Source organism: Caretta caretta, chromosome 1, assembly GCF_965140235.1.
Source record: "Caretta caretta isolate rCarCar2 chromosome 1, rCarCar1.hap1, whole genome shotgun sequence".
NCBI lineage: Eukaryota > Metazoa > Chordata > Testudines > Cheloniidae > Caretta > Caretta caretta.
Genome location: NC_134206.1, coordinates 345941923 through 345968217, shown reverse-complemented (window position 1 = coordinate 345968217; position 26295 = coordinate 345941923). Strand labels below are relative to the sequence as shown.

The window sequence follows — 26295 nt, the reverse complement described above, 5'->3', positions numbered from 1 at the left end:
TCCTAACAGCTCGGCTGGCGCACTGACGCCGTTTCAGTGCCAAACCCTCGAACAGCTCTGCCGTTGCACCGTACTGGGCAGCATTCCCTGCAAAGTCAGTCCGAGGGACATCTCTGCAGCATCCCTTGTGACTTCAGCCCTGAGTCCCCAATGCATCTCCATCCTGACCTTCAGTAATAGCTGCTATGCCAGAGTCTGGCACCACCTCCCTCTGCCAGGGTTTCTTAGCCCTAGCCTGCAGCTCCCCTGCTGTTCCAGTCCAGGGCTCTCACCCGGCTCTGCTCCAGGTCCTGCCAGCTTCTCTTGAGCAGAGAGAGGCCAGGTGTGCTTTGCGGGGCAGTGCTGTCATGATGTGTGCCACTGAGGACTGGGACTTTAAATGGCTAACAGCATTTTCAATTGGGATCTACAGCCCAACCCTTAGGCCCTTACTCAGTGGAGTAACTCTACTGGAACTACTCATTGGCGAACGGCTGCAGGATCAAGCCCCTACTTGGTATCAGAACCTGAGTATCCAGATGCGAAGGGTTAATGAGATAACCCTTTGCAGCAACACCAGGACAAGGACGGTGTTTAGTACTCGAAAAGCACTCATGTCAAAAATCCAGCATTGTTCTGTTAAAGGCCCTGTAGTCCCCTACAGTCCCAGGTCTGCCTTCTCTTGACTGGGCGCCTCTTGCCGCATAGGGTGAGTGCAACGTAGCTAAGATTCTGCCCTGTACAGAGGGGCTGGCACATGGCCTATGAGCCACTGAACTCTGTGGCTGGTAGGGTGAATTGGACACTTCCCTCCAATCAGTGCAAAGTAAAACAAGTGTATTTAACAAAAGGATTTAGGATTAAGTGATACCAGCATAAAGGAATAAAGATAAGGAAGGGTTACAAGCAACCAAAGGTAAAAATACGCTTCTAAGACCAAAACCTGATTTAACAAATTAGCCTCTCTTCTTCCCAGAAGGGTTTCTCACCTCGTGTCTTTTCCTGCCTGTCTGGCCAGGATCCTTCACACATCTCAGAGTGCCTGGTTCCTTTTTCGTCAGGTGAAGGATAACTTAGGGATGGGCTCCCACTCTCTTTACAAACCGGGAAACCTTTGAAATGTGTTCTCAGATAACGTTCCTTTTCTCCTGCGGATTGTAGAGGTCACGCGGGCTGCTGAAGACTTCGTGCTGGTTCCTCCCCGCTGGTGTTAGTTCAGTGGCTCTGCACCCCACTCACTAGGCTGATGGCTTTGGTTACCGTCTCTGTAAATGGACCTTCACTGTCACTTGCCTGATGAGCAGGCTGCTCAGCCAAGCAAATCCCCATCCCTTTGTCTAGGGCAGACTGGGCTTATGCCTTGTTTGCCAAACACATTTTAAGAACATAATTCTAGCCCATATTGCTAACCCTTTGTACACACCTTGTACACACACCATGCCAGTGATTGGTGGCACCCGTGTGCCACCAGTTCGTATATGATCCCTCACGTGACACCTCTTTGGTACAGATTGCGACGACAGCATGAGGTGTAGCGAGTACGTCAGGCTGCAGACACAGAGCAGTGGACCACCAACAGGCCTCTGCATCACTGTGTGTAGCAGGAGAGGCGATGCCTGGAGCACTGCACATGGCCTGCCTTTGAATGAGGCGCTAAGCCAAGGCCCCATCTGTCTGACAGGCAGACATACAGAGCCTGGGACAGCTGGGGAAGAGATTAGAGGAAAACCCCATTGTCTCAGCCAGCAGGCTCTCTCAAGGGAGTAGCTTGTAAGGCCCAGACAGTGAAAGCACCCTGCTAAGTGCAGAAGGGGTGCTGCTTCGGCCTGCACAATCACTGTCCTGTCAGAAACTCCCTCCCTGCTTGGTAAAATGCCTTGTGAGGCCATGGGCTAAGCTGACCCAATCCCCCATCCCATCTACAGACAGCCTGACCCTCGTTTGTGAGGCAGGACGTGGGCCTGCTTGTAATTAATGCCGCCATCTTTCCTCTCTCTCCTTTGCAGATTCTCGGAGCCCTTGATCAAGACGACCAGGCCGGGAAACAGAAACTCGCCTACAAACTTGAACAAGTCATAACCCTCATGAGCATAGACAGCTGAGAACTGGCCTGCCAGGGAAGCCCTGGGAGGGAAAAACCAACCCGTGCCTCAGTCAAGATCACCATCTTTACCAAGTGCAAGTGTAAGCAGAGTCACCTGATCAGCGCTCTCTCTCTCTCTCTTCCCCTCTTTCCCCCTCTCTCCAAACCTATAGACCAGGCCCCAGGGATTCCCGGGAAGTGATGGTGGAGGAATCTCAGCTTTGGGGGACATCGAGACATTCAGGTGGAGCTCTCTTGTTCACAGCTCCCCCTTCCTCCCTCACCCTAGAAATACCATATCAGCTGTATCCAGATGGGAAACTGGAAGGTGGCCTCTGCCATGCTGCTTTAACTGCCCTCTTGGGCCCATAGCCCCGGAGCGGCCGTGGAAACAAACTCAGTATTATTAGAGTCTTGCCAAGGGGAAGCTACTCCCCTTTCTTGGCCTGCCTCCAGGGATCCTAACGGGGGCAAGAATGAACCTGGATCCTCCTCCAGCAGAGCCATTCCAGCGCCTTTGGTCAACCTCAATCCCAGAGGAGGGAATTCAAGGCAGTTCTGGGAAGCCCCAGGGACCTGGTTAAAACTGGAGCAAGACCGTCGTGGCACTGGGGACTCTAATTGTCTGGGTGAACAGCAATGTGAGCCGTTCTCCAGGGATTGGGGGAAGGTGGGGCCTCACCTTGCCCCTTGCCCCATTTTTCGTACGTTTATTATTATTTTTAAAACAGATCTGTGTCCCTCCCAGTCTTTCCTGGTGTGTCCTGTCGACTGTATAACTGCAACAAAAGGCTCTCTGCCTCATTGGACCCCATTGGTGGTAACCGTGTCCTCCTGGTGGCGTATAGCACCCCGTTTCCAAACACGCCCTGGAGAAGACAAGCCACAAGGAGCCACGCTTCATTCTGGCCTTGAAAATCGTGATAGCCCAGGAAATGGATAAGTTCTACCACGGGATTTTTGTTTGTGTCTCTTTCTGAGCTGGAACAAGATGGTTTTTGTTGAACAATGTGGGGTGTTTGCTGCAAAGCGTGAGGGTAGGTCCGTGGGACAACAGTCAATAACTTCCTCTCAGGCTGCTCCCAGGAGGAAGTGACCTCGCTTCTAGGGGGAAGTGACCTCACACGTAGTGGGCCTTTTTCTTAAAAACAGTGCAAAGTTTTCTTCTTTAATATTCCAAACTAAGTGACTGTTTTTCAGCAACACCAAGCCACCCTCTTCCCCCTTGCTCTCCCGCCCTGTCCCCAGACGTTCCTCATGTCCAGCTCCCATCTCCCTCCCCAACAATTGACTCGTTTTTAAAGCACAGCTGGTGCCTGCAAACTATCTCCCTGCTCCTTCCGTCCCCAGTGCCAGCACTCATCTACTTCCCCTCCCTCCCGAGGTCACGTTTGTCTCGGAATGGGCATGGATGGGAGATGATGCTTGACCAGTCCACTCCCCCAGAACAGCTGCGTCTCTGAGGTCCAAGCCATCTTGTAATGAAACACAGGAGAGACCCGGTCCTCTTCTCGTTTTGTACGATCGCAAACTGCTTACTTTGATACCATCTCAGCTCAGCGTGGCAGAGACACCGACCCCAGAGCACAAACCAGAAAACCTCGAATTTGGCACAACACTGAGCGAGGATGGAAGGAGGCGATGGGTTTGCACCCATCCCTCAAGGAAAACAAGAGTGCTTGCAAAAAACATGCACAGGAGTGGACTGGAGCCGCCTGCAGCCAGCTGCTTCCGTCCACAGAGGATAGGCTTTGGAGGATGCAGGAGAGAGGACATCTGTTAGGTGTGATGGGGAGGTGATGGTCAGATCCGGTCTGGTTCATATATCTTGCTATGAAAGCAAAAGCACTGTGTGACAGCGTATTGCCCATGAATTGAAGGGTGGGCAGGGTGGGGGAAAAGAATGAGTTATCAAGCTGATTTCATTCATCCACACACTTAAATACAGAGGCAGTGCTTTCAACAGTAGAAAGGAGGCTGTTGTAAGATTTATATTCAAACAGCAAAGCTTAGGGACACATTTTAGTTTTTAAATACCAGACGTGTATGTGTGTGTGTGATTTCTTTTCGTTGTGCTTGCTTTCTTTTACGTTGGTCAACTGATCGACTTGTCACGCACCTTATGGACATTTCAACACTTGCTAGAGGACTGAGTGCTGGGGACATTTTGGTTTGGGTTGGCAACGTCATGGTTTTAATAATTTGGTTAGGTTGCAGTGTGTCCCTGATTAGATGGTTATGGCAGTGGAGTGGAAAGAGCCATGGGTGATAAGGAAACACACAAAAATTGCTTTTTTAAAAAAATACATTAAAAAATTAAAAATGAAAGAAACCAAAGGTTTTGACAAAGTGCCACAAATGATAAATACAGACCCTATTCCCATGACTTTTACTCAGCAGGCAGGTCAGATCTAAGGATAAAAAGCTGGTTTTGGAGAGATGAGTGTCCGGCAGCCAGCTGTGCTGCCCAGAGATGGATTTTGTTTGCACATGTGACGGGAGGGAAGACGACATTATATGTATATATATAAAAGAGGTATTGAAGGAAACACATGTGATTTTGCACAGCTAGAGAAGTTAAAAAAAAACTGGGAAAGAAGAGACGTGTCCTGATTCTGGTTAGAGTTTGCAGGTTTTATTATTTAAATTTTTTGCCGGTACAGAATTTTTCAACTTTTTTTTTTTTTAATTTGTCAAAGAAAAACTTGAACACCTCATAGAAATGGTGAGAATGAAAAACTCATTGGAAACAGGAAGCATTGTGAGCTTCAAACCCTGACCCCCTCCTTTCCCCCCACCCCTGAGGATTTTAGACAAATCTATATTTTGCTTCATTTTTATTTTTGTATCTGAGCTTTTGGTTGGTTGGTTTTTGCCTTGAAAATGTGCCGAAATTGTGATGTGAATGTGTGGGCTCTGCTCTCCATCCCCCTGTGCCCCCCTCCCACTCCCACCTCCCCTGTCCCCACAGTCCTAAGAAATGTCTTGACCCCCCCCCCAATTTAATTTAATTTAATTTTTTTATGTGCATGTAAAATACAATTAAAAACAAAGCCACACAAACAGAAGGAAGAATGAGCCTTGCTATCATCTAGGTGAGTTACTTTCCTGATTTCTTTGCCTATGTCTTTTCTCCGGCTGCCTGTGACCACCCAACCTGTGTGGTACGTCACGCTCAGGCCTAGGATTTAAGCTACCCATTGAGGATTTGATCCAAAGCCCACTGAAATCAGTGGAGAAAAGCTCCACACTCCTGGCTTTGCCTCAGGGCCCAGAGTTCCTAGGTCACTTATTGCTATTTCATGGGTGTGACCCACATGCTGCAGGCAAGACAGTTAAAGAGCTCTGAATGTCACCAGATGTCAGGCGGCAGGGCTGGGAGACTCTGGCAGACAGATCCCAGCCCTGGCCCTGTGGGTATAGGTAGAGGAATGGTGTCACTGCAGAGTTAACTTGGGGGATCAGCACCTGGGTCTGAGCATGGGGCAGGCACGCTACAAAGCACTGCTAAGTGACCCTGTCCTCATTGGTGCCGCGCCGCTCCACTGTGTTGCTAGGACTCCCAGAGCACCTCCCGTGGTTCCTTGTGCTGCGTAAGATGAGCTGCTCTCTGATTCTTTCCTCGTGAATTGTGGGAGAACTTGGCTGCTGTTCTGGGTGCCTGGGGGGATTGTGGGCAGGCCCTGGAGGACGATCAGCCCTCAAGTGATTTAGCCTGAGTCCTCACTGCAAGGTGGGTAGCGTACCAGCCTGAGTGAGAACGGAACCCAGACTGTAGTGTCATCTGTATCCCCAGCTAGCCCCATGAGAGGGATTTGTGTGTGGACAGGCAGCATGCTAGGGGCAGTGGCTGAGTAACTCAGCAGTGCAGCCATACCTTGCGGTCTGTAAAGGTGGAACCTTTAACAAACACTGTGAAGCGTGGGGATGATACAAACCCAAGAGAAATCCTGGAACCTTCCTTCTCCTTCCTTGCAGATGGGACTGACCCCACACTGGTCCTAGGCAGATTAAATTCATAGGCCAGATCCTCATCTATTGGACACCTGCATTGCTCCACTGGCTTAAAGGAGCTGCAGCACTGATTTACACAAGCTGAGGCTCTGACCCCTGTGGTTACCTCTTCGTCTCATTCAGATTTTGGTGCCCAGGCATGAAAGCTAAGATCTTAAGAGGCTTTGCCAGCTGGTAGTTGGTTGATAATTGTAGTGCTTGTCAAAATTGCCGTGCCTGCTAATTGAACTATCTTAACCATCATCCCCAAGTGGAGGCTCTTACCCTAATGAAAGCTGGGGTCAGGGCAACAAATTCACATTTTGGTCTTTAATAGAGATAGAATTTTTAAAGGCTAATGGCCTTTTTCACCATTGGTGTAGAGAGCCAGCACAAGGCTTACGTGCCACTCACATCAGTCCACAGGTAGATGTAACTAGTGGTCAAGAGATGACACAGCACAAGAAAACATTGGCTGATATCAAGAGGAAATGGCCTAATAATAAGCTCTAATGTAGAGGACACAAAGTTTGGATCTTTGGATGGACCCATCACTTTGTGGCATAGTCTCCCACGAGAAGTGCTAGAAACCCAAATGGATGGAGTCCAGTTAAACTGGGCTGGGAATAGCACTGAGTTGTGACTCTACACATGGGCCTAAAGTACAATCCTGTACTCGCAGAGGGATGGACAAAAAACTCAAATTGTACTTGTCTTTTCTGCCTCTGACATCTATTCCTATTAGTATGGCAGGCCTACACTCAGGTGCTGCTAGGAGAATATGGCCAGAGTATCATTCTTGTGGCCTGCTGCTCATTTTGAACATTGGGATTTGGAGAAAAGACTTTAATCAACAGCAACAGCCTTAAAAACATGAGAGTGACAAGTAAGGCCCTGACGCAAAGCCTATGGAAGTCAGTGGAAACGTTCCCACTGACTCCAGGGGGGTTTGGATCAGGCCCTAATGGCAGCAGAAAATTGACAGGCGTTTCCTACTCTGATTGATTTTTCCAGCTCTAATTATCTGTGATTCAGTCACTGGCAATTTCAGTAATACAAACAGAAAAGCCAGGGTGAGGAGAATGAACTGTGTTTCGTCCAGCGGGGACGTCCTTGTTCAAGGTCCCCTCAGTTAAACCTATCTGAAATTCGTTGCATTTTGAGATCTGAAAAATAAATGTTGGCAAGATTGTAACTAAATTTAACCCTCTCCACCACCACCACCAACCCCACACACATACACACACTTGTTTTTATTTTTTGACTAACTCTGGAGACTATAGGAACAAACTACCTAGGGAAGTAAGGAATTCTCCACCTCTTGATGTCTTGAAATCCTGAATGCCTGTCTGGAAGTTATGCTTTAGTCAAATACAAGTTATGGAGGTAAATACACATGCAACAGGGTGAAATTCAGTGGCCTGTGAGCTATACTGTATCCAGTTTTGGTCACCGCTATATAGAAAGGATGTAGAGAAACTGGAAAGGATCCAGAGGCGAGCGACAAAGATGATCAAAGGGATGGGATGCAAGTCATAGGAGCAAAGGCTAGAGGAACTGGGTATGTTTAGTTTGGAAAAGGGGAGATTAAGGGGGGACATGATCACAGTCTTCAAATACTTGAAAGGCTGCCATAAAAAGATGGAGAAAAATTGTTCTCTCTTGCCACAGAGGGCAGGACAAGAGGCAACAGGTTCAAACTCCAGCAGAGCAGGAAACACTTCCTCACTGTAAGAACAGTAGGCAAATGGAACACACTGCCAGGGGAGGTTGTGGAAGCTCCTTCACTGGAGGGTTTCAAAAGGAGGCTGGATGGCCATCTGTCTGGGACGGCTTAGACCCAACAAATCCTGCATTTGGCAGGGGGTCAGACTAGCTGTCTCATGCAGTCCCGTCTAACTCTGGGGTTCTATGAGTCTATGATTCTTGCTGGAGATCTTTGTACTAGTAACAAGACTTAAACGCAGCCAACTCCCATTGCCCAGGCCCCGGAACAATAGAACAGACTGCCAGGGGAGGTTGTGGAAGCTCCTTCATTGGAGGTTTTCAAAAGGAGGTTCAATGGCTATCTGTCTTGGACAGCTTAGACCCAACAAATCCTGCATTTTGGCAGGGGGTTAGCTTAGATGTCCCTTGTGGTTCCGTCTAACCCTGGGGTTCTATGCTACAGGAGGTCAGCCTAGATGATCTAATGGTTCCTTCTGGCCTTAAGCTGTGAATCTATGAGCTGGTGAAAATGGTTTAAATTTAAAAAGAAAAGGTTGAAGAAAAAAAAGTGTAAATTTTTTTGGGAAAAGATGGTAATGAGTTTTTCCTTTTTTTAAAAAAAAATCATTGCTAGGGACAGCCCTGGAACCCTGCAGCAACCCCCCTGAAGTTTGGAAAGTGCTATTTATAGGCCACACAACTTTATTAGTGTCCCTTTGACATTACCAGGTAAATTGAAATATGGAAGCAGCCCCATCTTCTGGTCTTGGAAGCTGCCCCCAACTTGCAGTATGGGCAAACCCTGGTCCAGATGCCCCTGTTGTGGAGACTTCGGAGAACACCCCCTAGTTCAGACTTCAGGGGTTTGTTCATCACCAAAGCTCCGTGGCATTCTGTGCTAGTTTAGGCCACCCCCTGGTTTGAAAATTCCACATGCAGAGAAGCTATCAGCCATAAATCCAGCCCCCCCCCCAAGCTCTCCTCCTTGATTGTGCAGGGCTAAAGAAGCAGGGAAGAGGGTGTGATAAGTAAATGTGTGGGCCTCCCCCAGCAGGGGGTTCTGCATGGCCACCAGGAAAAGACCCCCGCGGTCCAGATCCTCCACTGGTGTAAATCAGTGCATGGTAGTGCCACCGAAGTCAATGGATCAGGCCCACTGCACCTGCAAAGCAGGTTACTCTAGCAGGGACTGAGCAGCCCAGCGACCACCCGTGTTCTGCTGTGGATTGCGATGCAAACGAGGACCACTTGCCACTGTGATTCAGCGAGCTGCCAGGACCGTTGTGCATGGGGTGAACGATGCCTCCCACACTCATTCTCTCACCCTTTCTTTTCTTGTTTTGACACAGCTGCTGTTCCCGTTCTTAGGGAAGCAGCCTGGTCTAATGGAGTGAGCCCAGTGCCAGGAACGCCTGAATTCTAATCTCAGCTCTGCACCCACCTCCTTGCCTGGCCCTGGGCAAGTCCTTAACCTCGCTTCCCCTGCCCATGGAACAGGAGAGTAGCCGTGCCTGTCACGAGGCCTTGAGGGTTAATGATTGTTTGCAATGCACTTTGAAAATGGGAAGTGCTAAGTATTAAGGATTATTTTGGTCACCTGAGTTCTGAGTTCTCCACACTATTTTAGAGGTGCTCAGCAGGGCCCAGGCTTAAGGGGGAGAATTAATTTGCAGAAGGATGTCTAAAAAAGATTTAAACCCAGAAAATCTTACCCCGCAAAAAAAATAAATAAGCGAGCGCAAATATAAAGCTGCTTATGCTGATCAAATGGTCACGAGTGCGATTTTTTGTTGTTGTCGGCGTTGTTTGTTTGTTGACTTTCTGTTCTAAAAATGGAGTGTTTACCTCAAAAATTTGTTTCTACTTGGAAACAGATCACCTTCAAGAGACTTTTCACCTGGGAGCAACATTCAGGGAAGGCGGGGAAAGGAAACCTTTATATTAAAAGAGAGGGGAAACATTCTGTGGTTAGTACATTTCTGCATTTCCCTTTCAATGAAAATACACGTGGTCAGATCCTGAGATAGGCTCCTTCCTAAATCACTCCATTGAGTCCAGCAGGGTTTGCAGCTGCTCAGCTGTAGCAGGATTCAGCTTGTTAGCAGATTTTTTGTTCTGCTCTCAAATTCCTCTGCTGGGTTCCTTCTCTCTGCACACTGCAAGCTGGCTGCATTCCTGTGTGCCTGGGATATGGACCTGGGGTCCCATACCCTGCACTGCAGCTTAATCTGCAAGATTGCAGAGGGGAGGCAGAGATGGACTAAAATTATACACTCAGATCAGGATAGCCACTGGGCCAGCTTCTCAGCTGCTGTAAACCAGGGTAGTTCCATTGACATCAACAGAGCCGCCCAAATTTCAGTGAGGTCCTTGTCCCAATGCAAGCAATGAGCTGTCCAGCCCAGAACCTGCAATGGGTCTGATTCACAGATCTAGATTATGCCACTGTCTATAAGATCCTCTTCTACCTCTAGACTCCAGCGTTCTGCTGGTTGAATACCTTCAAGTATCCAGAGAGCTGGACTTTGAAATTCTGCTCCCCCTGCAGAATTTTGCCATAGGGGAGGGAGGCTTTTGTTAAAGATGGAATAGCTTCCAGTAAATGGCAAGCAAGGAGAACATGAGGAGAGAACAGATCCATGTGGCTGACCAGCCATCTCTCCTCTGATCTGAAACCCCTCTTCAAAGACATCTTTTCTCTAGTTGTCTCGGCTTCCTGAGCTAAGCCAGCAACCCGACAGTGCACAAGCTGCATCCTGCACAGTAACTGTTGTGTCCAAGCCAACGCAGAAATATCCTGCACAAACTCTGTGTTGTTTAAATGTCAGTGCTGGCCTTTTGCAAATCCTGGGAGCAAACCGTTTTCCAACACAGTGAGGTGGGGAGGGGGGAGAATCAAAGGGAGATCTAGATGCTAGCCCACCATGCTCTCAAAGGCCCCCCAAACACTGCCTTGGCTAACAAACCAGTATAAGTGACAGCTGGATCATTTAAAGCAACAGGCCAGTCCCTTTCTAGTTTCTGAACTGGACACAAATTTTCTCAGATGGCTCACGCTCCCCGCTGGCTTTGATAAAGCTTCCACCTTAAACACGAACTCAACGTAAAGACATATCCTTGGAAGACAGTGTTACTGTGCGCCTCAAAGAGACGACCGCATTAGAAAGGAGGTCGGGATCATTTTTGTTGTCGTTGTTGGTTTCTTTTCTTTGGAAATGATCCTAGTTACAAAGAAGAAAGTTCTCTACTATTTAAATTGGAAAGCCGTTGTTACTTGGTAAAGGCAAAGCTTCTGTACCTTTGTTATAATTAATTGTATACCTGTGTATGTAAATATAAGGCATTCCTATTTTGCAGTCCAGAACAAAAAAAAAACCTATTTGTAATATAGAATAAAGTTTATTAAAAAATAATAAATAAAAAATAACAATGTTGTGATTCCCTGACGTCTATGACTGTGTGGAACTGCGGGGGGGAAGGGGGTGAGCTGGATTCGACCCAGAGAGGCGGGAGGAGAACCCCAGCCTGCACCCCAAATGCACACCAGGGTGGAGTGTGTCTCAGATTAAAATTTTGACACCACTTGACATGTTAAAAAAAAACCCTTCAACACAGTGGTCATGATATTTCCCCTCCCCTGTTTTCCCAGCAGTTCTAGAGCATGGTGGAAAGCTTCGCCAGATCAACAGTTTGAGTTTACAAAAAGGGTGGAGAGAAGGTATCCTAGTCCCCCCTTCTCTTTGACACTGGTGCTCCTTAAGTGCTGGGGCTGGGAGTCACCTGGCCAGCTCGAAGATGGCTGAGGAGTCGGCCAGGTCTTCCCTTTTGTTACCTGGGGTTCTTGCAACCCAAAGCTCTTGGTAACTTTTACTCTGTGCGAGGTGGTGTCAGGAGATAGATCAGGGGAGACACGGCCGTCCGACCGATGGATGGCTGGCACAAACAGGACAACACAAGCGTTCTTTCACTTAAAGCTAAACTTTACTTAGTCTCAAGCACTTATACAGATGTCTGCAACAGGTTAATAAAACACCCCCAACCCTTGATAATTACCAGAGCTGAATGTGGCTCTCGAGTGGCACAGCGGCATCTGCTGGTGGGGAACACAAGATGCATCCACAGGGAGAGTCCAGGCCTGAAGAGTCCCCCTACCTCAAACTTTTCCCCCTTATTTATACATTAGTAATAGAATGACATATCCCTTAAAGCAAGCTTGTTAAGTAAGCAGTTTCAATGGGCAAGCGAGAGGCTCCTTCTGATTATCGATTTACCAGGTGTGGGTTTTTCCAGAGTTTGCAGCCTTGAGGCCCCAGTAGACATTCCTGGGCCACATCCTGCTCTTCTAAAATGCATGTACCAGCAACTTCAACACAATTCTTATCAGGAAGGATGCAGGGTCAAGCTGCCCTCTCTGTGGCACCCAAACAGCCCTCCCCCCCTTCCTGCCTTGGTTAAACTGAGACAGCTGAATGGCCAATTTACAGCCTGCTGACTTGGCTGCTTTTAGCAATAAGCCAGAGGGACTAACATGGCATTGGCCTTCAAGCAACGCTACAAGCCCGTTAAGAGAGACAGCCAGCAAAACGCAGCCCAGCAGGGCAAACAAAGACACCAGCACACACACAGCGAGGAGCCAGAGAGCCGCACTGAGCACACAAGGCAGCAAAGTATCCAGCTTTCCACGGGCCATGGTGGGCGGGCGTTACACGCTTACCGGTGTGCAAAGTGCCAGGGAGCCGTCGTCACAGAGGCAGCCCCGCCAACGGCACAGCGCCCTCTTGCACCGTGCTGGGGCACTGAGGGCAGGACGGGCCCTGAGGGAAGTGCGCCAATTCTGACCCCCCCCAAGCTGTGTTTGCAAAGTTCTTCCGCTCCCTCGGCTTGGCCATATCCCACAGGGATATTCCTTAGTGAATCCCCCCCGCACCAAACTCCCATGGGGGGATGCCCGGGCCCTGCAATGCTGCACACCCTGGGCCTACCTCCCCCCGCTGCTTGACACCTGCTTAGTCATTCATGTCTGTGCCAAGCTCGTGAACTGGCACCGGTCCCATTTGGGAGCGTTTGAGTGATAAATTTGAGCATTGGCCTGCTAAACCCAGGGTTTTGAGTTCAATCCTTGAGGGGGCCATTTAGGGATCTGGGGCAAAAATTGGGGATTGGTTCTGCTTTGAGCAGGGGGTTGGACTAGATGACCCCAGGGGTCGGTCCTGGGGCTGGTTTTGTTCAATATCTTCATAAATGATCTGGAGGATGGTGTGGATTGCACTCTCAGCAAATTTGCGGATGATACTAAACTGGGAGGAGTGGTAGATACGCTGGAGGGCAGGGATAGGATACAGAGGGACCCAGACAAATTGGAGGATTGGGCCAAAAGAAATCTGATGAGGTTCAATAAGGATAAGTGCAGGGTCTTGCACTTAGGACGGAAGAACCCAATGCACCGCTACAGACTAGGGGCCGAATGGCTCGGCAGCAGTTCTGCGGAAAAGGACCTAGGGGTGACAGTGGACGAGAAGCTGGATATGAGTCAGCAGTGTGCCCTTGTTGCCAAGAAGGCCAATGGCATTTTGGGATGTATAAGTAGGGGCATAGCGAGCAGATCGAGGGACGTGATCGTCCCCCTCTATTTGACATTGGTGAGGCCTCATCTGGAGTACTGTGTCCAGTTTTGGGCCCCACACTACAAGAAGGATGTGGATAAATTGGAGAGAGTCCAGCGAAGGGCAACAAAAATGATTAGGGGTCTGGAACACATGACTTATGAGGAGAGGCTGAGGGAACTGGGATTGTTTAGTCTGCAGAAGAGAAGAATGAGGGGGGATTTGATAGCTGCTTTCAACTACCTGAGAGGTAGTTCCAGAGAGGATGGTTCTAGACTATTCTCAGTGGTAGAAGAGGACAGGATAAGGAGTAATGGTCTCAAGTTGCAGTGGGGGAGGTTCAGGTTGGATATTAGGAAAAACTTTTTCACTAGGAGGGTGGTGAAACACTGGAATGCGTTGCCTAGGGACGTGATGGAATCTCCTTCCTTAGAAGTTTTTAAGGTCAGGCTTGACAAAGCCCTGGCTGGGATGAGTTAATTGGGGATGGGTCCTGCTTTTGAGCAGGGGGTTGGACTAGATGACCTCCTGAGGTCCCTTCCAACCCTGATATTCTATGAAGTGACAAGCCGGGGCTTGCTGCACCTTCCTCGGAAACAGCTGGCCACTGTCAGAGACTGTATCCTGGGCTTGAGGGACCCTCCTGGGCCGAGCCAGCCTTGCAGTGCCAAAAAGTGTGACCCAACCCCACTATAGTGTGGAAATAGGCAGCTTGGTCTGTGAGGCCGCCCATGCTGGGGCTGGGGTCTTGTCAGCCATGGTCTTGCAACTGGCCCCGAAGGTCAACAAACTCAGTTGCCATCTGACTAAAGGAGGAAACAATTTCCACCCCCAAGGTACAAGCTACCAATGCAGCCCCGCTAAGCTCACCTCTCAGCATAAAACCTCAAGAATGCTGGGTCATGTCTCAGGACCCACCCACCCGCAAACCAAGAGCTACGTGAGTTCAGGCTTGGTTGGTGAGCAGAAGGGGGCCGGCAAAGGAAAAGCCACGGAGTCCCGAAATCATTCCACTGATTCTTCAGCGGGTGCTGAATGGCGGCCCCGCCCGGGCGCTGGCCCCCTCTGGCTGAGCCCTGAGCCCCATAGGCTGTGACACAGGCAGGCGTGTGTGCGCCTGGGGGGAAGGGCGCTGTGTCAGGCAGCAGCTGGGGCTCGTTAGCAAAGCTGGGTGGGGACATGGTTGTTCAGGATCAAAGGCAATTCGGGGTGCCCCCCCCCCCCCCAAGCTGAGTTTTTCCCACAATTTTCAGTCGATCAAAAAGTCCCTCGTGGGGCCGTTCCAGAGCAGGGAGTCAAAGCCGGGGCTCCCACAGCCCAGCTGCGTGCCCTAAACACTGGGATAAAGGTTGGGGGAGGGCAGCACCACCCCCACCCCCACCCCCACCTCCGGCCATTTTGTGACTGGCGGAAACAATGCGCGTCAACGTAGCCAATAGTTTCGGGTTGACCGAGGCAACAGCCTGTAGAAGTCACCACCCGCGATAGGTGGTGGTGGCAGGGGGGGGGGCGCGGGGGGGGGGGGAGTGCAAGCAGCACTGGTTGGCAGCATGCACCCGGCAGGGCTGTCTCTGCTACTTCTTCGGCTGCCCCATTGCCACCGTGTCTGAGCAGCTCGCAGACATAGCTGTGTTTTTCCTCCCACCATGCCCGCGAAGTAGGACAGTACTATTAACCCCACTGGGGGCCTGAGGCACACAGACGCTAAGGGACTTGCCCAAGAGCACCCAGGAAGTCTGTGGCGGAGCTGGGCATTGGACCCAGGGCTCCTAAGGCTCTGGCTAGTGCCCTAACCACTGGTCCAGCCTGCCTGCCTGGTTGGCTCTGCTTGGGCAGTGATTCTGCTTCAAAACTGTGAAGTGAATCCCATTATCTCATGCAACGCCCCTGTTGGCCCTCCTTTCGAAACACAGCCGCTGGTAATGCAGCATCACAGCCATGTGGCTGTCACTGCCCTGCTCCCATCGCACTTCCTTGACCCTGTCGCACCGAGGGGCTAAATCCTCATAACTTCTAGAGGCCAAAGACAGCCTGCAAGATCGATGGGATTTTCAGGCCACAGTAAAAATGCAATTTGTCCAGGCCTTTGGGACGCGAGCAGCTGCTTATTGATCCCAGCCTGGTGCCAGCATCTCCACCGCAGGCAGGGGCAGCGCGCAGATCCCCTGGCCACCCCTGCGCCTAGGAGCCTACGGGACATGCCAGCCGCTTCCGGGAGCCGCGCAGAGCCAGCTGCTGCGGCCAACCGGGAACCACGGCCAATGGGAGCTACGGGGGCGGTGCCTGTGGACAGGGGCAGCGTGCGGAGACCCCTGGCCACCCCGCACCTACAAGCTGGCAGGACATGTTGCTGCTTCCTGGGAGCCACCTGAGGTAAGCGCCAGCTGGAGCCCACACTCCTCCCCCAGCCCTGAGCTCCCTCCCGCACCCAAACTCCCTACCAGAGCCTGCACCCCCTCTCGCACTCCAACCCCTACCTCAGCCCTAACTCCACCCCTCCCGCTCCAAACCCCTCGACCCGAGCCTGGAGCCCCCTCCTGCACCCCAAACCCCTCATCCCTGGCCCCACCCCAGAGTCTGAACCCCCAGCCTGCACCCTCCCTTCACCCCTGCACACCAACTCTCTTCCCCATCCCGGTGAAAATGAGCGAGTGAGGGTGGGGGACAGCGAGCGACAAAGTGGTGGAGTGGACAGGGGGCGGGGGCCTCAGGGCAGGGCAAGGGGGTTCGGTTTCCTGCAATCAGAAAGTTGGCACCCCTACCCACAACCCAGGCAGACAGCGCGTCCAGCCCCACAGCCGGCGCTCCAGCCGTGCCCAGCTTTGCTGTCGCAGTGCGAAGGCCGCTCCCCAGATGGCCCACGGGCCGTCCATCGAGGAAACACTGCCCAAGTTCACCAGCGTCCGTGAGAAACCCTCGTAAACTACATGGCAAACCAGGGGCCCTCTCCGGTCCCGTCTGGGTAGGAGCTTATCGCCATCAGAGCGATTTCTGACCGCGGCGCCTCGTGGACACGTCTGGATCTCCCGTCCTCGCCCCCGGAGGAGACGCGTGCGCGGGGCTGTGTCTTGCTTGGGCGGGGTGTTCAATACACCTGCTGCGGTTAGAGAGGGCCGGTTGCGGCAATGCGCCCTGCCCTGGGTGTGGGAACTGGGGAGGGCCATGACGGGCGTTAATCCCTGGGGCGCTGCACAGTTTGGGATCAGCCCCTAGAAAGTGCTGGCTCCTGCCCAGACGAGCTTTACCCTCTTATGGCGGGGGGGAGGGGGGGGAGGCAGTGCGGGGGAGGGGTGGGAAGGTTGTCTGCAGCCCCTAAGCAATCCCAGATGTCAGCTGAGAAGGGACCTTTTAAGGAGCTGCCGGGCGCGCCTTTCCCTTTCCCAGCTCGCCCCCCTGCTCACTGACACTGGACAGCTTCGGCAGCCTGCAGCACGAGGGACGTTTTCACATCGCCTCCCCCCAGCAGCACGCCCGCTGGCTCTCAGGTGTACCAGGGAGCGCCCCAGTGGACTGCCCGCAAGGCCCGAGCCCCTCCCCGCCTTGCATCGTGATGGCGACGGGGCCGAGCAGCCCAGCTGGAGCCCTGGCGGCTTTCGGCAGCGCACGTGGTTCGGAGGGCTCCTTCGGTCAGCGGGGCTTTGCTAGTGAACTGCCCTTTGCTGGCAGCCTGCCTACACACACACTGGTCTGTAGCCGAGTGGCTCCCTCTTGCCCTCTGTTAACAGTTAGAGGGGGTGTTGGGCTGCAGATTTATTTTCCTAAGCACGTCCCAGGCTATTGTTTGGGGAGGTGAAGCTGGTGATAAACAGCACGGGGGTGGGGCTAGCTAGTTATTGATCCTGTGCCAAACTCTCGGAGCTGCGCCCCGCCCGGCCAAAGCTCACGGCCCAGCTGGACCCTTGAGCTTCCTGCTCTGCCCTAGCCAAGCACCCGTGTCTCTCCTCGCACTCGGGGGGCGAAGCAAACCTGTCTGGGAATGAGCCGACGCGAGGCAGTACGACCTAGAGGCTAGAGCACCGGGGTGCAGGAGGTCTGCCACCGGCCTGCCAGGTGATCTTGAGCAACTCACTCCCCTCGCTGTGTTTCTGCTCCCTGCTCCTCGGGCTGCCTTGGCTACTCTGGGTGCAATGTCTTCAAAACCTCTCTCACGGCATGTACATACAGCACCTAGCACACTGGGGCCTGATCCCAGCTGGGCCAGCCAGGTGCTACCGTAATAGACATAGGACTTGGGGGGGGGCGGGGTGTGAAGTAAGAACTAACCTTGACCTTTGCCCACAACTCAGAGGCTCAAAGACAATAAATGGGGAATAACATTTTCCCATCCCACATTATCTGCTGCTTTGAATTTCCTAGTTGCCATCAACTCTAGAGGGAGACGTCCTCATGAACTTTACCACCTCCAGAGACAAAGCCTCACTGTACGCTAGCTCCCCCTCGATCATACACTACAAAATGACCTGCCAGGGCCCTGGCATCAGCCTGGCGCGGCGGGATGGGAAGAGCCACGTAGCACGATTCCCCAGCCCACCACTCCCATGCTGTGGCAACGAGCAAGGCCCAGGGATATGGGGAGCTTAGACATACCATGAGGCAGGCTGTGCCACCGGCTTCCGGACTGGCTGGGAACAGCTCAGGAGCCCTTGTTCGCAAGGGATTTTGGAGCCCGGTTGAAAATCAGACTGGTACTGATCAGCCGGAAGGGAGCGGGAGGCAGCGAACAGCCAGAGCCAGTTGCAAAAGGGCCACGTCAGGGTGCAGCCGCTTCTCGGCGCCGAATTGAAGGGGCCAGCCCCCAGAAAGGGAGCCCGCGAGGAAATTCTTGTGAGGGGGCAACCCTGCACCAGGGGGTGTTTGGAGGTCACCAAGGGGCTGTGCCGTAGGGCACCGGCCCACGCCAGTGCCAGCCACATGAGTCTGAATGTCACTGGCACATGCCCGGTCTCGCTCGGCGTGCCTAGGCCGAGGCGAGGGGGTGGCAGGATGAGCTCTGCTACGGCTGGAGTTTGTGGCTAGCCCTGGAGGTCGGTGGGCGTGACCCCAACGGCCTGCGCTTGCTGCACGTGCCTGCGAGATTAGCTGCTGGAGAAGACGACCTATAAGGGCATCCAGGCCTCACCCCCCCCAGCCAGCACAGGCGTGGGCCTTGTATGTTTCCTGGGGCTTGTCCCAGGTTGTTGGAATAGCCCTGAGCAATGAGCCTCCCAGCCCTGCCCAGGGGAAACGGGTCAGCCAGCTAATAGGGCCCACTGTCAGGAAGGGGATTCCCCCACCCCCGCCGTTCAGCCTCCTTTTCCAGCCTGTAAGTCCTCGGTGCAGCCTCTAGGGGGCGCTGCCGCAGCCATGTCCAGAAGGCGGGGTGAGTGCCGGCACTCAGCCCCGCTAACACCCACTGCCTGCTAGTCAGGTGCAAGGCACACCAGCATGGTGGGCACCCAAGCCCTAGCCCAATGTCTCACCGTATGGTACCCAACGGCCTAATTTACAGTCCCACGGGATGGGCCAGCTCCTCAGCTGGCGTAGGTCCATTGGCTACAGTGGTCCTATACTGATTTACACCTGCTGAATTCCTGGCCCTACATCCTTCGATACCCCCAGCCCATTAAGGTTGCAGGAAGACCCAGACTAGCCTCGTTACCAGGCAAGGCGGGTCTGGAGCCCTCCGGTCTCCCTGCCACTGGGGCGTGAAGCCCTGGGCTGCGAACACGGAGCCGACGACAGGAGCGACTCCTGAAACTCTTTGCTCCCTTCGCGTCCCAAGCCAAGCCGGCAGCACGTGCGCCAGGAACTCGCCCGCTGGAGTGTGCCGAGCCTGGCTGACAGCAGGAGGGCGGTGCAGCGCCAGGCTGGGCCTCTCTTACGCTATCAAAGGCCTCCAGTGAATTAGATCCAGAAGCGGCAGCTGTGAGTTACGGGGCTGGAATGCCATCAAGGGTTTCTGGCGAGGCTATAAACCATGGCTCAGCTCCCCCCACCCCCCAGCCCCGATAGAATTATAGCCCCATAACTCAAGAGGGGCCTGCTTTGTGTTTGAGAGAACGGATATCAGGAGCCAAGCGGCGTGGCGGGCGGGGGGGGGGGGGTTGTAAATCATCTGCTCGCGTTCACTCCTGCCATCCTGCCCCCCATGCTGCTCCAGCCCCAGTGGCTACATAGAAGGTGCTGCTTCTCCAAATTCCTTTCCTTTAGCCCCCTACTCCCCTCCCACGGCCGTCTCCCGTCCTGCCTTTTTCCCACCTGTTCCAACGAGCGTACAGTCTCCTCGGCAAAGCATGGTCAGGGTGACAGGACGAGTGACTGTCCCAAGGTCGCCCAGCAGGTCTGTGGCAGAGCTGGCACTAGAATCCGGGTCACCTGCTGAGCCGGTGCCCGCATTTCTCCCTCCACCGCCCCAGAGCATTCACAGCCAGCTGGCCACTGAACCCTGGCATGGCCCTGCCCCTGAACAAGGCACATGCCCACAAGGACCTTCTAAAAGCCTTGGCTGGATACTACCGGGGTTATAAGTGGCTGGAAATTGCCGCACAGTTGCAGCGGGGCATGGTGCCAAGCCTGCGGAGCTGTTTCTCACTCGTGCACTGGCAGAAATTAGGTGCAACCCCAGGAAAGTCACGGGTGCCACACCTGTGTGGAATCAGGCTGGGGCCTGGAATGTGTCTACACCCTGAGGGGCATGAAGGGCTCGTGTGCATTTCGCTTAAGGCCCAAATCCCAAGCTCCTCGTGCTGTTCTTTGATTCACGTCTGGAAGAGAATTACACTAAATCCAAGGGGAAGGCACTTTAATTCTGAACAAGAGAGTCCACGTCGCGATTTGATGTTGTTTAACTACTCCACGTTAAATTCACATGCTTAGCTTTCCTGAGTGTCCCTGTGTAGACAAGCTCGTAGGCGAAAGGCCCAGGACCTGCAAAAGCTGGTTGGTCTGAGAACGGATGGAAGAATTTGGCCCTAACGGTCTATTATCAACTATCTGTGCCCGTCTGGGGCCAGCAAATTCAGCGACCTGCTCACTGGAGCAAAGTGACTCGTGAGCGCAAGTTTGTTCACAGGCTCAAGCATTGCACGTTTAACCAAGCCGTTCAGTAATACAGGTGCAGAGGGGCTCTTGAACCAGCTGCTCTTGCTGGTTGTTCCCTCTCCATTGAAAAAATGAGCAAGTGAGTGAGGGTGGGGGACAGCGAGCGACAAAGTGGGGGAGTAGGGGCTGGAGTGGACAGGGGGCAGGGGCCTCGGGGCAGGGACAGGGCAAGGGGATTCAGTTTCCTGCAATCAGGGGCCCAGCACTTCCCTGTTATAAGGCGATCGCTTCTGTGCCGCACTTTGGCCGTGCAGGCTGAAATCCCCCCACCCCCTCCCCCAAGGCTGAGTTTTCCCAGCAAACATGGTCAGCCATTTCTGAGCACGCGGTCAGCGGGGAAAGCTGGTGCAAAAAAGTTCTCAGCCGTTGAGAAACTCTACCCTCGCTGGGTATGTCTACACTGCGGCCGGGAGCGTGCCGCCCGGCCCGGGTAGGCAGCCAGGTACTGGCTTTGCTTGAGCTAGTGTGCTTAGAACAGCAGGGTGCGGAAAGGGTGTCAGCCCAGACTGGCTATCTGAGCACAAGCCCACCTGAACCCTCTGGGTGGGACCCTGGGCTCAAGGAAGTGCCTACTGACCACTAAGCAATGAGGAGTACATTGTGCTTAATCTGAAAGGGGGGGGGGTCATCACTTTGCAAAGACCTAACGTGGAATATTTCAGCCCCTGGCAGTACATTTTTCAAAGGATTAAAAGCAAATTGCAGTGGCGGTGGTTGTCCCAATGTCAATTCTGCTGAGCTAGATTGAGGTTTTCCCGGCCGCCTTCAGAGTTTAGTTGCCCGATTCCCATTCAGCGGAATGGCCACTAGGCAGCCAACTCCCCTTGGCAGTTTAAAAAACCTCTTGTTCTCTCTCAAGCAAAGATTAGTGACAAGACTTTCTCAGCCCTGTCTGGGGGAGGAAGGGAGGGCTTGGGGCGGGGTGGTGCAGCTCGGGGCTGGAACGCAAGATGGTTGAGTTGCCTTCTCACATCTGCTACCGAGGTTCTTTGTGACCCTGGCCAAGTCACACAACCTCGCCCTGCCTCCGGTGCCATCTGTGAAATAATCCTCCGGCCACACGCTGTGAGGACAAATCTAAATCAGAGGAGGAGCTCAGGTAGGACTTGTGAAGCAATCCAGTCGAGCAAAGCACGTAAGCTAAGCATGTGCTTAACTTTAAGCAGGTGAGCAGGGCCACCGGCTTCACTAGCACGACCCAAGAGCATAAAGTTACGTATGTGCGTCATTGCTTTGCTGGAGCAGGGCTGCCGTGCTCTGCACCAGGCAGGATGAAGCTCTGACTAAAGTGAGGGCTATACAGAGCCCTAGATAAATGACCTGAGGCAGTTCTTCCGCTGGTCTAACTTGTGAGAGTTCTCCTGGCTTCAGTGAAGCTCTGACAATTCACACCATAGATTTTAAAGCCAGATTATGATCATCCAGTTCAACCTCCTGTATAACACGGGCCCAGAGAATTTCACCCAGAGATTCCTGTGGCAAGCCCGCCACTTCCGGCTGAGCTAGCGTATATTTGTTTAGAAAGAAATCCAGGCTTGTTTTAAAGACGTCTAGTGAACGCGAATCCATCATGACCTTCAGAAACAATGGTTACTTGCCCTCACTGTTAAACGACTCACCTTAGTTCGAACCCAGTGTTATCCTCCACCCATTGGATCTTGTTTTGTCTTTCATAAAAAAAGTCTCTCTCACCGTTTGTCTCCGTTTGTCGCTCACATTGTCTCCAGGACTTTGAACGGTGGCTGGCCTCCATTCTGGGAGACACTCTTTTATTGATGCTTCCCAGCAGGAAGGCCAGCCACGTGATGTCAAGGCAGACACAGGGAAATGATGCCTTCATTTGAGTGCATGAAAAAAAGGCAGGAGACTTTCAAATATTTATTGCAAGGTAAGTGCTAGGGTTTCACTTGGTTGGCTTTCAGTGTGTTTGTGCAAGATCCCTCTCTCAGGTCTGCAGACTCAAGAGGTAGAGATGGTCATCTGACCGCGCGTTCCAAATATGTCCCTTTCCTAAAAGCCCTTCTCCAAAAATGGCTAAACAGCATTATACCAGGTAAGGTGCACTTTCAAACACACTCTGCAAATCACATGCTAAAATCTTTGGGAAGGAAAGAGAAAGAAAATTGCAAGGTCAGCAAACAACGGAGCTGTGAATTAGAGCCGACAAAGCCGATAGGCAAAACATCTGGAAAAATGAGATTAAAGTCACTCAAATATTAAATATTTACATATGTCTGGGCTAACCCCAGCAGAAATTCATGTTACAGATAGGATTGTTCCCTGTGATCAGCTTCGTGGGCTTTCAGATGCATATAAACGCCTTTAATTAGCAAGATTAAGCCAGGTTTCAGAGGAACAGCCGTGTTAGTCTGTATTCGCAAAAAGAAAAGGAGTACTTGTGGCACCTTAGAGACTAACGAATTTATTTGAGCATGAGCTTTCGTGAGCTACAGCTCACTTCATCAGATGTTTACCGTGGAAACTGCAGCAGACTTTATATACACACAGAGAATATGAAACAATACCTCCTCCCACCCCACTGTCCTGCTGGTAATAGCTTATCTAAAGTGATCAACAGGTGGGCCATTTCCAGCACAAATCCAGGTTTTCTTTTGTGTGGGGGGTGGAGGGTGAGAAAACCTGGATTTGTGCTGGAAATGGCCCACCTGTTGATCACTTTAGATAAGCTATTACCAGCAGGACAGTGGGGTGGGAGGAGGTATTGTTTCATATTCTCTGTGTGTATATAAAGTCTGCTGCAGTTTCCACGGTAAACATCTGATGAAGTGAGCTGTAGCTCACGAAAGCTCATGCTCAAATAAATTCGTTAGTCTCTAAGGTGCCACAAGTACTCCTTTTCTTTTCAAGATTAAGCCGTGTAACTTCCGATAATTCTGCCTCCTAGGAAAGTCAGTGGGAAGGGAGGGGTGAGAGCCATTGTGGTGGTTCTTGTCTGGGGGGGTCACCTCGGAGGCTTGCTTGGGGTTTTTTGTTGTTGTTTCTTTGGAAAATGTTCATGTTTCTCTCTTTGGACTGAATTTCAATTAGCAGAAGGACAATGCTATCCGGAGGCACTGAATAGCCGTGGAGATAAATCTGGCTAGGAGATGCCGATGGAATATCTGAAATAGCCTGAGAGTAGCAGTCCTGTAAAGCTTAGATTACTTTGGCAAAGAATCCCAGCTTGCATGTTAGAGAGAGGGAATAAAGGGGGGAGGAGGGAAGTTACCTATTGAATAGTTTCATTTGACTCCAAAGAAAGAGGATAAAAGAAAGAAAGTGGCTCGTTAAGGATGTCCAAAGTGCCTGATCAACAGGGGAAAGACTCTAGCGTGATCTCAAAGTGTCTAGACCAACCTCCAGGACAGAGCATGGGGAGCCTTGGCTATTAGGTATGTGGGAGAGCACAAAGGAAAACTCTGGGTGCTGTAGGTGTTGACAACAAGTTCCCACAGCCCGTCGAGAACATTCTGAGACAATACTTGGCCCAGTGTCCCAGCAAGGTGCTAAGGGACGCAGTGCTGCTGCAGTTTTCATGGGATCGCTTGTGGCTCTTCAAGATCCAGCCGTTTCAAAGGGCTACAGCATTCTTCACTCCCAACCCTGTGTTGTTGCTGGTGCTCCTCTGGTCCAGCCCAGAAGTGGCTGCACATCAGTGATGGTTGATCTGTGACGCTATAAGGGAAATTTTCAAATTTGCCAAGGTTATTTAGGATTGGATGGTGCTGGGACGTCTGCTCCTGAATCCCTTAGCTATGTATGTCAATCCTCCCCTCTTGTCTTCAGAGCCTTCTCTCTGAAAGGTCTGTCATTGCCTTCATACTTCTGCATGAGAAGAATGAGAGGCAGGTAGGTCACCGCATGGCCACCGTTAGTTCTAAGAAGAACAATGGTGCCCACAAGTAAGAGAGTCTGTGCCCAGGGGACATTACTGGAAGCCTAAATAGAAGCTAAACTCTGCTCTACTGTCATTGGTTGCAATGGGCCCAAACCAAAACTGCAGCTCCAAACACCCCTTAATATGGGGAATTGGAATCTAGGTCTGCTTTGAGCCCTGCTGAGGACTAGCCTCTTTGCAGAGTTAATATTGCCCTGACACACACATACTAATAACAAGGCTTGTCCATCTCTGCACATTTCACGCCAGGATTTGCCCTCCAGATGGGTCATGAGTTTGGTGAATCCCTGGTGTTACAGTTATGGTACCTTTCCTAGATGCCCGGAAAGAAGGACTGGAAGGGACTGCCTGGGTCACAGAGTCCAGGCCCATGCTGTCACTGGCAGCTACGTCATACAAGCCCATTCAGAAACTTATCACGCTCCATTTTAAAACCAGTTAGGTTGTTTGCCCCCTGCTATTTCTATGGGGAGGCTGGCCTCAGCTCTGGAAAGGCTACATCCTGCGTCGCTGGTTAATTGCAGGGTAACCCCTACAGCATCAGTGTGAGGAGCAGGCTGGGGTGGACACCTAATGAGTTAGCCAATACAGTACCTCTTCCAGCTAGGGAGCGAAAGCGTGCTACTTCCAATTGACCCCAACAGGGAGAGTCCAAGACAGAGGCTCTGAGCACCAAGCCAGAGCAAGTTCACCAGAGGGATGCCCTGGCCCTTTAAAGTCTAGTGAGGAACAAAATGCAGTCATGGACTCTTGAGTTCTTCTCCCCTGGACAATAATGGGATGTCCAGTTCCTTCTCCCAGCCCTTCAAACCATCCTAGCTGCATCATGGCCTGACGATACCAGAACCAACTCAGCAAGTAGCTGATACCAAGATGGCTGCCAGATATCAAGATGGCTGCCAGTGACCTACACCGTGGCCACGCATCAGACAGTATAGGCACAGTACAGTCTAACTTCCCTCAAGGAGCGGATGCGCTGATCAGAAAAACCAGACAGGAACATAACTCCTCCTTCCCCTTCAAATCACTGACCTTCTCATTCACCTGGCGAGTTTAATGGACTGAGATCTCCAGCAGCAGAACCTAATAAACATCATGGCATGAGATACTGCAGGGCTGTGACTGCTATTTGAACTTTGGGGTTGAGACTCTATCGAGCACTTTAAGAGATAAGACACACAAGGCTCAGATTCCTTCGGCCGCTTTATCTGCTCACATCTGTTTATCTTTAATACAATCTGGTCTCGGCAGTGCAATCGCTGGTTAATTGCATGGTAGCCCCTGCGGCTCTGGCATTAGGAACAGGATGGGAAGGCCCCTGTTAACCTATTCCAGAGTCTTAAAGGAGCCATGAATTTTCCTGTTTCAAAAATTAAAACCAATTAAAATCCCCGTTAGCTCAGGCTGTAAAATACTAAACAGATCATCCAGAGACCACCAGCAACAGCCCAGGATTCCAGAAGAAAGCATGGAACCATCAGATGGAGACCTGGGTCCAGATCAAGCGTTCACACTGAGGTCAATAGAATTAGCGGGCCTCAAACATACTACGGCGTTGTTGGCTGATGGTCTCTACGCATCAGGTGGCTCCAAGACTGGTTCAAGTAAAGTGAGAGCTGACACACCCCCAGATCTGGGTTCATACAACAAGAAGGTGCCTGGGGAATATTTGTGGAAATGATACAATATTAAAATGTGTGTTACAATAGTGCTGGACTCCAAAGGGCAAATGGGACACTGCACGGTGCTGGCCTAAGGCCTCCCCCACCATGCGGGACCGGCCCAAGCCCCCGCTGCTGCCCTCCTGCTTGGGGCCAGCCCATCCCCTCTACCCTCCTCATGCGGGGCTGGCCCAAGGCCCCCTGCTGCCCGCCCACGGGGGGCTGGCCCAGCCTAAGCCACTCTCCTGAGCCCTCCCTCCCACGCAGGGTTGGCATTGCCGCTTGCCCTCT

At 51.9% G+C, this 26295-nt stretch overlaps 1 protein-coding gene across 2 annotated transcripts in view; it reads left to right on the top strand.

Annotated features, from left to right (window-relative positions):
* PLXNA4 (plexin A4) overlaps window positions 1-11192 on the top strand; it is a 634448-nt gene extending 623256 nt beyond the window's left edge. For both annotated transcript variants that reach the window (XM_048836698.2, XM_075124565.1), the window contains one exon: window positions 1986-11192. In XM_048836698.2, the coding sequence (XP_048692655.1) occupies window positions 1986-2081 (96 nt within the window). In that variant the 3' untranslated portion in view covers window positions 2082-11192. The remainder of the gene's footprint in view (window positions 1-1985) is intronic.
* The last annotated feature ends 15103 nt before the right edge of the window (window positions 11193-26295 follow it).